Genomic DNA, 17,113 nt, shown 5'->3' with positions numbered 1-17,113 from the left:
CAATGTCCAGGACATGGTAAGATTTCAAAATGTCTGTTATTATGATTGAAAATATATGTTTGAAAATAGTAATTTATATGTATATATATATATATATATATCACTATATGTCTCTAGTTACTTAAAGATTTATATAAATTCAATTTCTGTGGTTTTATTCCTTTCGTTGGATTTTTTAGTCCAGCTGCTTCACACACAAAAATGGTAGTGTTTGTTATTACCAAGAAGGGTAGCTAATAAAGAAGATAAAAAGACCTTATTAGCCAAGGTCACTGGGTTTTTTTGAAACGTGTCTGATCCTTAGAGCAATAAACAACAATGGCCCTTTTATATGTGTTTTGGGGAAAGATTTCTGTGCATTTGCCACATTGTCAGTTTAAAAGTGTCCCCTCAGTTTTCTTAATGCAATACCTTTTTTCTATCTGTGGAAAAACAGATTCTACTTCTGCTCTGGCCTAAGTCCTTTGTAGCTGTTTGCAGATGTCTCCCCTACCCCGAGCTCTCCCAAAGCTACCATTAAGGCATTTTTTACTGCTTGAAAAAGTTTTAATATTCAGCAGGTTAAGGAAACCCGTGGTCAGCTTCAGAATTTTAGTCTCTGCTGAGCTTTCAAGGTGTCAAGACCCTAAAATAATATGAACAGCAGGAGTCCTAAATCTTTCATTATTTCTCATTTCCCCTTGAGCATACTGACTTTGCAATAAAGAAGCTGTCATTTACACTCTTCTTTATTGCGAGGTAGGTAATAGCTACGGGGAGGAAAAATAAGGAACTGTGTCAGGTTAGCCTGACTGCCATTATGATTCATGTGTAATCATTGCCCATTTGCATGTCTCTTGTTATACTGTTGTGTGCAGGTACTTCATAGATTGGAGGAGCGATGGGGACAGCTACTTTACAATAGATGGAACGGAAGGAACCATCGCCACTAACGAGTTGCTGGACAGAGAGAGCACTGCGCAGTATAATTTCTCCATAATTGCGCGTAAAGTTAGTAAGTATGGCGCGGACGGAATCAATGGGACGCTGCGGCTTTTGGATTTAACACTCTTAAACGCGTCCCTGCCGAGGTGTTTTTCATTTTTGGACTGACAGCTGAGTGGTCCCCCGGGGGAAGTCAGAAACCTGTTCCTTTTGCTCCCAGCGTGCGTCTGGAGAGGTTGTGACAGCTGCCAGCGCGCCCTGATGCAGGGTGGCAGGACGCCCGGCGCTGCATTCCCCTGTGGGGCCTCGCCCCTCCACCCTGCGCCCTCAGAAGTCCCCCACGTTCCCCACTGCGCTTCCACAGAGGATCCCCGTGTGGGGTTGGGAGCTTCATTGGCCAGGCGGGAGGAAATAATTATAACATAAAATTACCCATTCCGAAAGATTTTCTGAAATTGAAGACAGCATTTTTAAAACCATCCCTCATCCTTCTTTCTGCTTTCATTAGAACGTAATTTTTAAATGAATATCACTGTGGAATATGCAGGAGTTTTAAGTACACTTCTTCAAAGAGTCACTCAGCATCTATAGGATGGTTCAAAGTGATTCCTTGTGTTGATTCCTGCTTGGTCCAGAAGAGAATCTTCTAGACTGAGCGATTATAGGTCTTGTGTGGCCGGACAATCAAGGATATAAATCACAGCTTCTTAAGGTAACTGATTAGGTGGGGGTGGCCCCAGCTGGCTGGCAATATAGTTGTTTGTAACAAAAGTGTATCTTTCTTTCCAGTCCTGCCTTTGGTCTCTTGAAAGATTTGGGGAAATCCCTTCTGAGCATTTGCTGTTGCACTTTGTGCCTCTGGTGCAACTACGTTGGCAGCTAATTTCACCTCTCAATGCGGGCGAAGAGCTAACTGAATGTTTTCTGTTGGAGGGCTTTTTCATCAATCTCAACTCAGTGGGGCGTAAATAAGAAACAGTTTTGTTTATCTTCAACAACTGCTTCCAAAAATGAAGAGTCAGACACCGATTCCCAGGCCTCAGTGACTGCTTTAGCTCATTTCATTACCTTTAGGTTATTCTGAGTACTCAAGGTAAAGCCTACTGTAAAAGTAAATGTAGCCTCCTGTAGGTTGGAACGGTGACCTGTCCTGGGAGAAGGCTGACTACCCTGAGGCTGCCATATGGAGAGGTCACATGTCGGTGGCCAGGCTGACCGTCCCAGGTCAGCTCCGCCTTCCAACCGTACCGGCCAGCGTTCTGTATGTGAGGGTGAAACTCTGACCTCTTGTCCAGGCCACTTGCCAGCTGAAGACCACAGCATAGCCTCTGTCAATGCCATGTGAAATGGAATGTATACTCAGCCAAGTGCTGCCCAGATTCTTATCCACATAATAGTGAGAAATACAAAAAGTGTATTTATTTCAAGCAACTACATTTTGGGGCCATTTCTTGTTACACAGCAATAGATAGCTGCAGAACTCGATGACACAATAAATTGGAACTACGATTCTTTGCTTGTGGGGATACAGATTCTCTAGTCTGTTGGAGTGGAAAAGAGATAGGGGATAAAAATGCACAAATCTCTCTTATCTGCCCCCATATAGTGTTTGGTCGTCACTACATCTATGACTAAAATAGGTTGGCAGTAAGGCAGTTGCCCAAATACAGTACTGTTTTCTCCTATGGTTTTTTTAGTTATTTAATGGGGGGTGGGCGTGGGGGCAGTCTAGCATCCCATCTGCATAGGAATGTGATATGGACACCAGTGGGGGACCTTGCAGCTTTTTAATTCCAGTGTCCCCTTGTGCAGCAGGCAGCCTTCTTTGTTGATTTAATAGCATCATTCCTCAATTTCAGCTCCTTTCTGCGGTACCTACTTGACCCTGAGGAAATTCACACATCTTTGTCATGCTAAGTGGGCACATTACAAGCTACTCTTCCACTGCATCCTTTGTCCTGCCATCTCCTGCCCTCCTTGCTCAGCTAGGCTCTGAACACAGATGACCCAGTGAGCTGTCTGAGCAGAGATATTATCAGCAGAACCTAAAGCCAACCTCCCCTTTGGAGCCCCCCAGCCCTCATTCTCTTTATTTTTCTAAAGCTTCCTTTTACACTTGGCATCTTTCTTGTCTCCAGTACCACATCCTATTACAGATACATATGTCATCCAGCATTCTTTTCATGCTAACTTTCAATTATTTCATTCATCTGGAATGTTGGGGGGAGTTAATCATGTTGTATGTAGAAAATTAGCTTTAGTTTCCTAAGATGTTTAGCAATATATTGAAAATGAGCATCTGGAGACATTGAGTATAAGACTTGGACATAGTAAGTGACAACTGACCAGAGGCAGTCTCTTCAAATAACTTCTAATCAACAAAGACATATTGTCCATAGATTATTATTTAGAATACTGTCTAATCTTTTTATAAACACACACACAAAACTTGTACATGTTTTGAAGTATGAGTAGTAGACCCTGTACCTTAACTCAAGGTGAAAATCTGCGGTCACCTATATTGTAGCTCTGAAACGTCCCTTTCTCCCCAGTGGCTATCTAGGCCACCAAAACCATCATCACGCTATGAGAGCACCTGTAGGAGTAGGTCTGGGACCTACAATCAGAGCATTGAGCTTCAACCATTTAGAAAATGGAAGGAGACTATGGACCCTTACAGTGGAAGCAAGTGTCATTGATCCTCAAAAACTTAGATTTTTCAAGCTTAGTGAATGCTATTTTTTAAATTATGAATGTAATTAGGGCACATGCTGGCTCTGCCACACCAACTTGCTGGCTATAGTATTTACTTAAATGAAAATTAGGAAACCCTAGTGTATGGAGTTTCATAAGTTATGTTGGCCCTTACTGGGACATATGGAGAACTGTGACTTAGACACATAATCTGTATACAGAATATAAGTGATGGTAAGCTAATATTTCTAAAATCTCTACCTACTCCTGGTCTATTCCAGTATTCATTTAAAGACCACTGTGTGGATAGGTTTTAGAGCCCTTAGGAAGTCTGCTAGGATAAACAACATTATATATCTGTGTGAAAACTAAACAGGATAAACACATACCTTGTGGTAATTAAAGGTGCTACAAGAATAGCTTATTGTGGGCTTTATTTTGCTTGAATTCACAGAGTTTATTCATATTCTAGTGCATAAGGCTATTTTCATTGACTGAACTAGTCAGCTGAGCAGAAAACTATCCTCATACTGAATGAGAAATAAATAGCCCACACTTGCTGTGCCAAAAAGAACACAATTGTATAAGTATACCTTGTTGAAAATTGAACTAGCATATGTTGGGCCCTCAATCTTCTATAAAAACTCTCAGGCGAAATGAAATGGTACAATGATTGAACAACTTCTAATTAATTAAAAAGCAGTCATTAATCAGTATTGCTGTAGTTGGAGGTCCAAATAATTTTATTAGACTTCTAATAATTCTTTTATGCATTACTGCTTTGCTATTTTTATGATCCTAATCTTGAGACTTTTTAAAGAGACAGAAGCTCCAAAAATTCACTTCATTCAAATTATCAGAAATTTTCAACATGCAGATATTTCTAATTTTGCTGTTACTATAACAGATATCATTAGGGGAAAATAACTAAAAATAACTACATTAAAACCCTAAAACATATTTTATATAATTATAAAATAAACTGATGATACCAGAGATAATTCTTTTCTTGGTCATGTATATATCTGGATGACAACAGATTATTTCCAGTCATTGTGGAATAGGTAAAAAAATCAGTGGATTGACTTACTAAATACTATATTTGGGAAAAATTCAATATATATATATTATTATGAATTGGGATTAAATTGTTAGGCAATTGATTTTTAAGGTTATTGGGTAAATAGATCTATTTTGTTATAAGTTCTTTTAACTTCAACATAATGCAAGTGGTATCATTTTCATATGTATATTAAAATAAAACTCTAGGATTACTATCCATAATTGAGGCTTAACATAAATTCATACATTTGTTTTTATAAACTTGCATAGAGTATCATTTATATGCAAAACACTATTTGTTTTGGGTTATGAGAAAACTAAGACTGAAGCCTATTTTTGAGGGTAGTAAAGTTTAGGAGTAGTTAGAAATTCACCAAAATAGATAATTTTAATAAATTATAACTATGCAAATTATGTTGAATTCCAGGGCCTTCAGATTTAAGTGTGGTCTCATATACCTCCAGGTAGAGGCTGCAGGAGATTCTGACTGAAGAGTGTGGTCATTAAGTGATAAAGGATTTAAACAAAGAAATAGATGTTATGGTAGAATTTTCTGAAGGATTTCACCTGCCTGTGTAATAGTTAGCCATGACATGTGTTCTGAGACCAGATGAGAAGTACCTAAGTTTTATAGAATAATAATAAGTAATAATAACTTAAACGAATAAACTGAACTATTCTCATGGCTTTATATACCTAAACTCAAGGTGGGTATCATCGTCCGCACTTTATGTGTGAGGCTCAGAGTAGGAGGCGGAGGGTCAGAGGGATTTTGTTGCTCAGAGTCACACAGCAAAGAACAAAGCTAAGACTGGAGCCCTGGACTCTCTCACTACAAAACCCACTTTCACAAGGACAACTATTCACTTGCCTATTCTTAGTTTTTTCCTTCTATTGCCCAAATAATTGTCAGTCTCTTATTTTTCATGAATGTCTTACTTTACATGTATGAGTCTAGGAAGTTTACCTACTGTTCTGTAATCCCGCCCCCCCCCCCAAGTAACTATATGAACTATTTTGTGTTTTCGAAGAAAGATAAGTTTGATATATACTAGTACTACTTGTAAGAGTAATACTTTGAAGAGAGAATCACTTCATTTATATAATTTATATAATTGTAAAGTTCATAGCATTTCATAAAGTCTTGCAATGTATCATTCACATGGAAATAATAATAATTAACGCCACTATACTCAGAAACTTAATTTAGGAATAATACCATTTTTCCTCACTATTACATGCTGTGTAAATATAGTGGAATTCAAATTTATGTTGTAATACCTTATATTTTATTTTAGACTTTCAGCTGCTTATGGTATACTACCGTAATCAAACTGTTTAACAGTACTTTAAATCAGTATAATTGCTCCATCAAAACCACATACACAAGAGTAATGCTAGTCTTGTTTTTCTTTTTCTTAATTAGTATCCAGTATGTAGTTTAATTTTCTCAGGAAATTAAACTACACGATGAGCTTTTCACCTGAAGGTTGAAATTTGGATAAAAATTACGGATATACACAGAAAATTCCTTTTAACATCACACGCCAGGAATGGAATGCAAAAATAGGCAACATTTTTACATGTAAAATGTTATTTTATTGACATCGTGCACTGTATTTTATTTCACTCATTTGTAAAATAGGTGATATCAAAAAAAATCTGTGATCCTCTCAAGTATGAAATTCTTAATATCAAGGACTTGATCTTACGTGTCTTTGATGCCCATGGTCTGTCAGACTCTGGAACATATGGATATGTGCATAATTAACGAATAAATTGGGAGTAGCTTTGTATTTGTGTGAAATATATGATATTACAAGTTAAGTGAACAATATTCATATCATAAACTTATTTATTTTTCAAAAACTTTATATTTATCATGAATATAAAAGTATCAGCAACATTTTACTACTTATGTACTTATTGTTACATATTAAACACCACCCTTTGTGTTCCGAGCATAAGGTTCACAAAGAAAAAAATGTTCTTCAGATGGGCTTACAGTCTACTGGGCATGAAAGGAGGTAAACTGGCAACAAGAATAACAGGCTACCATGTTAACATGGAAACTAAGCAGGACATTGGGCCCACACTGAATCCTTCAGAAGAACACAGCATCTAAACTGAAAAGTAAAGCTTAGGGTAGAAATAGTGAAAGCATGTTAAAATGGTATGTTAAGTGATGTAAATGGCATGTGCCACTCTCTAGTATAGGGGGAAATGAGTCACTGGAAGGTAAAATTCCTGTTTCTCTCTCTCTGTCTTTCTGTGTCTTTTCTTTCTCTAGAGGTAGATCTCCCAAGTTGTACCCCCCCCCCCCAATAAAAAAGAGAATCCAAATAAGAAACGATGAAGGTTTTTCAGCCCCGGGGTATTCTGATGTTTTGATTTGAACCTGACGTAATTAGGTAAACACCGAAGATGTAATCAAAGACACAGTTTGATTTGACTGGTACTTCCGAAAACGTGTGCAGGTTACCTCACGGTGCAGTGACTGGAGGGAGGCCGGGTTGGAGGTTGGTCGGAAAAACAGTGGAAAGGTGTGGTAGCAACTGGGGAACAACCAGGGTGGCTTTTAAAGTCCTGACAGGGAAGATACAATGAAGTGGAGAAAATGAGAGAAAGCTCAGAGGTGAAATTACGACGAGTGGTATCCGTTGGATGTGGGGCGCGGTGAGTGGGCAGGGCCGTCGGTGGTCAGGTTCCCGGGGGCGGCAGGGAGGGGAGCGGTGCCCGGAGCCACAGCAGCAGCTGCAGAGAGAAAGAGGTGCTGCCCTGAGACGCGAGCTCGGCTTGGAGCAGGTTGAATTTGGTGTGCTTGCCGTTCATCCAAACAGTCATGCAATCAGTGTGGGTACTCGCCAGGAAATCAGGAGTGGGATTGAGGTTTGATAACTAAACCTGGGATTAATTAACATAGGTTATAGTGAGCATGTCTGTGAAAGATGAGAAATGGCAGTGATGTGTTCCTAAGCCATGCTAAGGTAAGGAAAAGGGGACACGTGGAAATGCAGGAGAACAGACAGGGTACAGGTGGGTAGAAGCGAATGGAGAGGCCTTTTGGAGGCAGAAGCGTTTTAGCCAGCTAATTAGATGAGGAACGTAGTAGACAGGGACGGGTAAGAGATAAAACAGCTTTGTGCTGGGCACCTTGGGCTCTCATGGCTGTATCGGATCCACCTTTGTCTCTCGTTTTTGAAACCGTCGTTATTTATTGATGCCCCCCCTTTGCCAGCGTATACGAGGAACCCTGTTAAACGCTGGAAGCGTGGAGATGACTGCGATGCGGCTCCTGCTCTCCAGAAACTCAGCCTGTCTGAGGCTCTATGTTATTGCACAGATTTAAAAATCAACAATAGGTTCCCCCTACTGTTTTCATTGGGAAAAATATCAATTGCCGGGATTTTTAAAGATTTGTTTTTTTGGAGATCAGTTTTTGTCGCCAATAGCCCAGAAGATAATATTTACTTTAGCAGGTAAATAGAAGATTTAGGTATGGAAGACTAATGTAAATCCTCTTTATGAATTGCTCGGTCTAGTACAGATCATACTACGGGATTGAACAGAGCTCTTACTAGCTGTGGTTTATCTTCTCATTTTAAATAAGCTGATTTAAAGAGAAAAGACAAAGAAAGCCTGTGTTATTTATTCGCTATATCTTGCTCAGTTTGCACTATAATTCAGTTTTTTGACGTAAAAAGCTAAGATTTCATTCTCAGGGTTATTGTAGTTGTAATTTAGTACACAGTTACAAAATTGGATTTTTAACTCCTATAGTTATTCAAAAGCAGATGTCATTTTTAAAAATAAGAAACCCAAATAACTTCAGTGTATTTAAACATAAAAGTAAATTGTTAGTACTTTATGGTTTTCAAAACATTTTCAGTTACACTTCTTATTGGTTCTTGGAAACATTCTATCATTTGGTCAGTATTTATGAGTATCTACTGCACAAATTTTATTTTAAAAACCCACTACCTTGACTCTCAAATGTAAAGTAGGCTTCCTCGCATCATGGTGGCTAGATCTCAGAATAAGTGCAGCTCACTGAAAATATGTGATCATCATTTACGTAGGCATATCTCAGGCAGTGTTTTCTTGCTCTTTGAGTTAGTTGATAGATGTTACAGGGAGGTGGAAAACATAATAAGGAGACTTCCAATCTTGGTTCTGATAAATCACAGGGCAAGAAAGCTTTTGCACCTATAAATGGGTTTTTTATAGATCTGTAATTTTCACACTTTGTAGATCATCAGGAAACTTTGCCAATGAAATCTTATATGGAACCCCAATATACTACATAAAGGGAATTGTGCATAAAGCCAAAGGTTTCCCATTGCCCCTTGTGAAACCCCATAATACCAAGGGGGATGGCATGAGAACCAGAGGGTTATAGCAATTCTAACTTTGTTCTAGACTGAAAATTTATTTTTTCTAAGATTTATCAAATACAATGCTAAATACTAGCAAACCCATTTCTAAAAGAGATTTCTAATTCCAAGTCCCAAAAATGGCCACACCTTTGTATCTGTCCCATCCCACAAGTTCTTCTGACAGTGAGGCCAACATTTGTTCTATTGGAAGTGGGGTCTGTCTTCCCCTCTCTTGAATATGGGGATGGACTGGTGACGGCCCTGACTAACATAAGAAGTATTCATATGTGACTGCTGGGTTATAAAAACAGTAGTTTCTATTTCTGTCATTTTTGAAACCCTTGCCCTTGAACTCTAGCCGTCACGCTGTGAGGAAGCCCAGTCTACACGAAGAGACCATGGATGAGTATTCCTGTCTCCATCTCCAGTTGGCCCTCTAGGAAACCTCCAGCATCAAGCACCAGGCATGTGAAAAAATGGAACTTTAGATGATTTCATCCAAAAGAGCACCAACTCAAGCCAGCAATGTCAGCCTTTTTTTTTTTTTTCTTTCAATAGCTTAGGTGCATTTTATTGGTTTTCTTTCAGAATCCTTCTACAAAACAGCAAAGTTAAAACCAAGAGGTTTTAACTGGCAAGAAGACAAGGTCCCCCCTCTTACTGAGAGACCACCCCACCCCCTGTTCCCAGCTGTGTCACTGTTGCAGCCCATCGGGTGAAGGGCTCCTACTTTCATCCCCCACCAAGCCGAAAAGGAAAAATATCTACTCCCCAGCCCCACACGTTAATCCTGGTTGCAGGTGGCCCTGGTGAGAATTGTTGGGATCCAATAGGTTTCCTGAATCCCAGAAGGCCATGGCCAGGGCACAGTCCAAGGAGAACTTCATCCTCATGCCACCTAGGAACACCTCATGCTGCGTGCCACCTAGGAACACTTTTGCGCCCAGCACCTTACTCCAAAGGCCAGCTGCATACTGTCAGGCCAGGTAGGACCAGAGCTTGAGGCCTTAGCTGGGATTTGGTGCAGGTAAACGCAGCCAGGCTTGAAGGGGCAGCAGCTCTGTCTCCTCATGAAGAGCCAGCATCTGATCTGGCTGGTCCACGCCTTGCTTCTTCTTGGTCTACTTGCTCACCCAGAATTTGTGGGGGATGATGTGGCGGGAATGGACCCTGCCCTGAGGTCAGGCTTAATGACATCCAGTGGGAAGTTCTGTCTGCTCTTCTGCCAGGTGCCTGAGTAGCCAGGCAGTGGGCGTGAAAGCCGTTGGTCAGGATATATCTGGACTGTCCAACTCCTTGTCCATGGTGGTGTCACACACATCCTTCCAGCTGGCCTGCTAACTCCCAAGGTCCAGGCTCTGAATTGGGGCTAGGGGCTACTTGGTCAGGGTCTGATTCAGGCTAAGACTCCTGGGAGTAACCATGATTCCCATCTGCAGATGGAGAGGGAACTTCCAGGAACAGCCCCCTCCTCACCCTTGCTGACCTGCCCCTCCAGACCAGGTTCTTTGCCCCACAGGCCCTGGCTCAGTCCTAACACACAGCCACAGAGGGAAGGTAGGTGGGCTCAGAGCCCCTGTGGGTCAGGGCAAGAGGACACGTGGCTCCAAATTTTGGCGGCTCCACATCAGTTGGCCAGAGGGCTGTGAATGCCAGTAGCTGCATTGATCTCTGTGGAAGCAGAAGCCCTGATAGAAGTTTCTGAAAGCCTGGAACACTTTCCCCTGGTGAGCAAAGCTTGACCCCTAGTGCAGGCCCCACGGGCAAAGTTCCTGCATGGCCACTGCTCTCCCACCATGGCCTCTGCCATCTGTCCTTTCAGGCTCCATCCCAGCTCAGCCGTTAGTGAGAATCCTTCTTTCCTCTTAATGTATATTTTAAAATATATTTTAATATTTCTTATCACCAGGATTAGTTATCTGTCACTGCATAACAAACTATCATAGAGTTTCTTTGGGTGAGAGATTCTAAATGGGTTCATCTAAAAGGAATGACTTTTAGGAATTCATTCCTCCGGGAAGTCTGGAAGACTTGAGAGCTAGGGACTGGAATCTTGTGAAGGTTCATGTACTTCAGAAACCCAAATGCCCCATCACGTTCTGAAGCTAAGCAAGCTCCAAGTCAAGGAGCAACGTCAGTCTCCTTTTCTTATCAATGAAGTATAATACTGTTGATGTTCATTCTGTGGTAGAACATATCAGTACTTTGTTCCTTTTTATTGTTGAGGAATTTTTTATTGTATGCCTATGTAATACGTATCCACTCATAGAAAAATGGACCTTAGAATTATTTCCAGTTTTGGACTATATGCATACAGGTTTTTTTAGGCAGACACTTATTTCATTCTCTTGGATAGATACCTAGGAGTAGAATTATTGGATTAAATTTTGTGTATAATGTTTAAAGAAAGTTCCAGCCTATTTTCTAGAGTGACCATACAATTTTATATTTCCAACAGCAATCTTTTTCATCAGCAGTACATTTTATTTCTTTGAGCAATGATTTGTGAATTTTGGTTTATAAGTACTGCATTTATTTTGCTAAATTTATTCCTACATATTTCATTATATTTGATTCTATTGTGAATTGAATTATTTTTCTTAATTTCATTTTCAGTTTGCTTTTTGCTAACATATATAGTTGCCCTTTTTTTTTTATTGCTCTCTTACCCCATGACCTTGACAAACTCCTTTATTATATTTATTAGTTTCTTTAATTTTATAGGATTTCCTACCTATAGTATCATGCTGTTTTTGAACAAAACTAGATTTCTTTCTTTCCAATCTGGATACTTTTAGTTGTTTTCAAGTTTATTTTCATTTGAATGCACTGGATAAACTCTCAAGTACAATGCTGAACAAGTAACGAGAACAGACGTTCTTGCCTAATATTAGAATACATTGTCTTTGATCATTGAGTATGATGGTAGCTACAGGTTTCTTGTAGATAGACTATGTCAGGTTGAAGATGTTGCCTTCAATTCATTATTTGTTGAGAGTTTTTGTTTCTGTTTTAATCATAAGCAAGCGTCGGATTTTGTTAAATGCTAATTCTGAGTTTATTGAGATGGCAATGTGACTTTTTTATTCTTTCTTTTAATAATGTATTATATATTGATTATTCTTGGACATTAAACTAACCTTGCTTCCCTAGGATAAATGCCAGTGTGTTAGTATAATAATAATATTCTGAAATGAATTTGCTGCTATTTAAGAAAATTTCACAACTATGTTCATAGTGACATTAGTTGATTCTTTTGTTTCCTTGTGATGTTTTCAGTTGGCTTTGATATCAGAATACATAGAACAAGCTAATGAGTGTTTCCTCATCTATTATTCAACCAACATTCCTTTTGATGCTGCAGGAAGAAAAGCTTGTTTATTTTTTCTTTCTTATTTTTATCACTAGCAAGTAATTTTTTTTTTGAATCATCACCCAAGGATATGTTTTTCATTGACTCTAGAGAGAGAGGAAGAGATATATAGAGAGAAACATAGATGTGAGAGAGAAACATAGATTGGTTGCCTCCGGTACACACCCAGACGGGGATTGAACTCACAACCTGGGCATGTGCCCTGACTGGGAATCAAACCCCGGACCCTTTGGTGCACGAGACAACTCTCTAACCAACTGGGCTCCACTGGCCAGGGCACCAGCAAGTCATGGAAAGCCGTACCCTAGCTTTCCATATTCTCTCTTCTATTTCCTGACATGTGCTATTATAATGTTTATTTATAACAAGCCCTTTCTCTTTCATTTTTGTTATAATTTATCACCCTTCTTTTCAGGAGGAACCTTTTTGGGAGAGTTACTTAAATATATAGATTATTCTACCCAACACCATTTTAATTATGTGTACCCAACATTAAAAACAACATGTTTTATCCAGTGAAAAGTATCACTGTTGGTGATTGGTTCAACCAACTAACCCTGGTATGGTGGTGACCCTTGTGATAAACGAACAGCTAACTGGTTGGCCTTAGCCTGGGGTGAGTTTCAGGAATAAGCACTGGTGTAGTGCACTGCTAGTGCTCTGATGAGGAAACATCGAAACCCCACTCATTCATCCCCTTCTCACCTATATTTACATGGCACAGCACCTCCGAGTTTCCCATAAAGAAGGGTCATTGGGATTCCAAATGAAGACTGACTTAAAATATTTTTTGGTGATACTACTTTCAATAAAAGCAGTAACTGACCAGATTTTGTGATCATCCTCTCTCTTTTTATATTTTCAACAGGTAACACATTATTAACCAGCAAAGTCAACATATTGATTAATGTCCTAGATGTCAATGAATTTCCACCAGAAATAGCTGTGCCATATGAAACGTCTGTGTGTGAAAATGCCAAACCAGGACAGGTATGTTATCGATATTATTAATTATGAGTATATGAAGACCCATTGTATGCATGTGCTTTAGGTTATACATCATACGCATGAATATGAACACGCACACACACTATATATACATATAGTTTCTTTTTCCTGGATCATGTGTCTTAATTAAAGAAACCATACAATTTGGTAAACCCATAAATTAATGGCACATGTGTAAATGTGGAGCGAATACCACAGGGAATAAAGTTATGATGGTCTAGTGAACATTCGTTGTGTAACCAAAAGGTCTAGGTTTTGCAGAATCTATGTTCTCCATTTCTTCACTGTAAAATTTTTAAAGAACTTGTAACCATAAACCCATAAGCAAACACCTGTAGAGTGTGTCTTTCTATAGTATTTCTAGCTTTGCTCACATGCATTTATGAAAGGGGGTACTGAAAATCTTTTAAGCTCATGAAAATGTAAAGCTTCTTTCTCTGGTGACTTGGGGAAGAATATCTGGATTATTCAAAATATCTGAATCCAGTTTTCCTTAGTCAGTATTGCTGTAGTGGGGAGATGTCATGAGAGAAGGCCACATAGCTATTGAAAGTTACTGTCCAAGTCCTAGGATTTATGTGTGGGTGGTTGGTGGGCAGCTAGTTTTTTTCTCTACCCTGTTATCAATGAAAGAATGAAAGAATGAGTGAATGAATGAATAAAATAAAATGAGTTTCAGTCATAAGCAAATAGAGTGTTTTATGCAAAAAAATTAAAAGATTAAATCAATCTGTGCACCTAGATTACAAAAGAAAAAAATATGTCAGTATGCTTTAATTTGCTGTATATTTCAAATACTCAAAACGGTTCTGATTTGCTTATTTATGTAGTGAATTATCAATTTCACAGTTGGGCTCTCAGAAGTAATTTTAATCTCCAAATTCTTAAAGGCATCTTAATGAAGTATCAGAATTTTAACTACGATAAACACAATGGGGACAATTTAGGAAAAATTTTGAAACTGGATGAAGACTGCTTCCTTTTTAAAAAACTTTATGAAAAAAAACTTTTACCCATTGGAGGAAAACAAACATAACAACCAGAACAGATGTGCATCCTCTGTATCTCTCTCATCATTTTATTTATTTATGAAAGTAAAACTCATTCTCACAAAATATGCTGAAAACTTGCTAATGCAAGGGTTTTTAAACACTCGCAGATTTTGTTTCCAGTAAGCATTTTCATATTTAGGTTAAAACACACTTATTTCATCTAATTTAAAATGCAAGCAAGTGCATTTTAATTTTATTTTGCTTATTGGTGAGAATATTCAGTGCTATTAAGCATTTGAGTTATGCAGATATCAATTTGGAGTTAATGCATACCCTATAAATGTTTATCTGTTTATAAAAATTGCTTGTAGCCCCACTGGCATGGCTTAGTGGTTGAGCATCGACCTCTGAACCAGGAGGTCAGGGATCCGCTCCCGGCCACGGCACATGCCAGGGTTGCGGGCTCAATCCCCGGTAGGGGGCACCAGGGCCATGTGGGGGCAGCAGATCAATGACTCTCTCATCACTGACGTTTCTATCTATCTCTCCCTCACTCTTCCTCTCTCTGAAATCAGTAAATAAAATTATTTGTAAATAATTTTTCCACTGATACGGACCCTCATTGTACCAGTTCTGTCTACTTGCATGCTGCATGAAATAAACTTTTTAGCCTGGTATGTAAAGTTCCTTTTGAAGCTGATGACTGACTTCAAGTTTCATCTGCACGTTGTTTCAGATCATTCAGACAGTCAGCGCTGCAGACCGAGATCTCTCCCCTGCTGGGCAGCAGTTCTCCTTTAGATTATCACCCGAAGCTGCCATCAATCCAAATTTTACAGTCCGTGACTTCAGAAGTAAGTTTAACCACACAAAAATGTACCTGTTAACATGTAACTTTGTAAAAGGACACAAAGGTAGAAATCAATGCTTTTCCTAAAAGCACTCAAATTCATAAAATATGGAAATCCATATATGAGAAATACAAAATTCTATAGTTAGCAGTAAATAAAATATTTACCCTCTATACATTGCATCTAATGAGGCAAATTACTTCCATTTAGAATGGGATAGTCCCTTAATGAGTCAAGTAATAAAAAGAAAAAATAAAGGCTATTTGGGAAACAGAATGCTTTCTCTGTTTTACATATATCATTTGTTCCATGTGCATATGTCTTGTACATGCAAATAGGTAACTTTTTAATAACTTTTATTTGCATAACACACGGTAGAGCACAAGTTAAAAATAGAAGCTTTGTCATTAGAATGTCTACATAAATGGTAGACACTTAATGTGTTATTTTATACTAAATGTCAAGATCCTAGTATTTATATTAAACACAATAATGTATTCGCATCCTTTAACGCACTGCCCAAACATACTACCTTCAGGATCATTCTGCTGCCACCTGTGGCATCATGTCTACACTTCACGTTCCCACCACCACCGCTCCCATCACCACCACAACCACCACTCCCATCACTACCACAACCACTACCACCGCTATTACACCCATCACTACCACCACTATTACACCCATCACTACCACCGCTATTACACCCATCACCACCACCACTATTACACCCATCACCACCACCACTATTACACCCATCACCACCACCGCTATTACACCCATCACCACCACCGCCATTACACCCATCACCACCACCGCCATTACACCCATCACCACCACCGCTATTACACCCATCACCACCACCGCCATTACACCCATCACCACCACCGCCATTACACCCATCACCACCACCGCCATTACACCCATCACCACCACCGCTATTACACCCATCACCACCACCGCCATTACACCCATCACCACCACCGCCATTACACCCATCACCACCACCGCCATTACACCCATCACTACCACCACTATTACACCCATCACCACCACCATTACACCCATCACCACCACCACTATTACACCCATCACTACCACCACTATTACACCCATCACCACCACCGCTATTGCACCCATCACCACCACCGCTATTATACCCATCACTACCACCGCCATTACACCCATCACTCCCACCACCACTACACCCATCACTACCACCACTATTACACCCATCACCACCACCATTACACCCATCACCACCACCACTATTACACCCATCACCACCACCGCCACTACTCCCATCACTACCACCACTATTACACCCATCACCACCACCACTATTACACCCATCACCACCACCGCCACTACTCCCATCACTACCACCATTACACCCATCACCACCACCGCCACTACTCCCATCACTACCACCATTACACCCATCACTTCCACCGCTATTACACCCATCACCACCACCACTATTACACCCATCACCACCACCGCCACTACTCCCATCACTACCACCATTACACCCATCACCACCACCGCTATTACACCCATCACCACCACCGCTATTACACCCATCACCACCACCACTATTACACCCATCACCACCACCGCCACTACTCCCATCACTACCACCACTATTACACCCATCACTCCCACCGCCATTACACCCATCACCACCACCACTATTACACCCATCACCACCACCACTATTACACCCATCACCACCACCATTACACCCATCACCACCACCACTATTACACCCATCACTACCACCACTATTACACCCATCACCACCACCGCCACTACTCCCATCACTACCACCAC

The 17,113-nt window shown here is 39.9% G+C and overlaps 1 protein-coding gene across 1 annotated transcript in view; it reads left to right on the top strand.

Moving 5' to 3' along the window:
- The window catches only part of CDH12 (cadherin 12), a 661,533-nt gene that overhangs the window by 633,664 nt on the left and 10,756 nt on the right, over positions 1-17,113 (top strand). The window contains exons 11-13 of the mRNA XM_081131650.1: positions 858-994; positions 13,298-13,419; positions 15,166-15,283. Of these exons, the coding sequence (XP_080987776.1) occupies positions 858-994; positions 13,298-13,419; positions 15,166-15,283 (377 nt within the window). The remainder of the gene's footprint in view (positions 1-857; positions 995-13,297; positions 13,420-15,165; positions 15,284-17,113) is intronic.

Source organism: Miniopterus schreibersii (assembly GCF_964146895.1).
Source record: "Miniopterus schreibersii genome assembly, chromosome: 3".
Classification (NCBI taxonomy): domain Eukaryota; kingdom Metazoa; phylum Chordata; class Mammalia; order Chiroptera; family Miniopteridae; genus Miniopterus; species Miniopterus schreibersii.
Note: the sequence above shows the minus strand (reverse complement) of the source record. Positions and strands in the feature narration are given on the sequence as shown.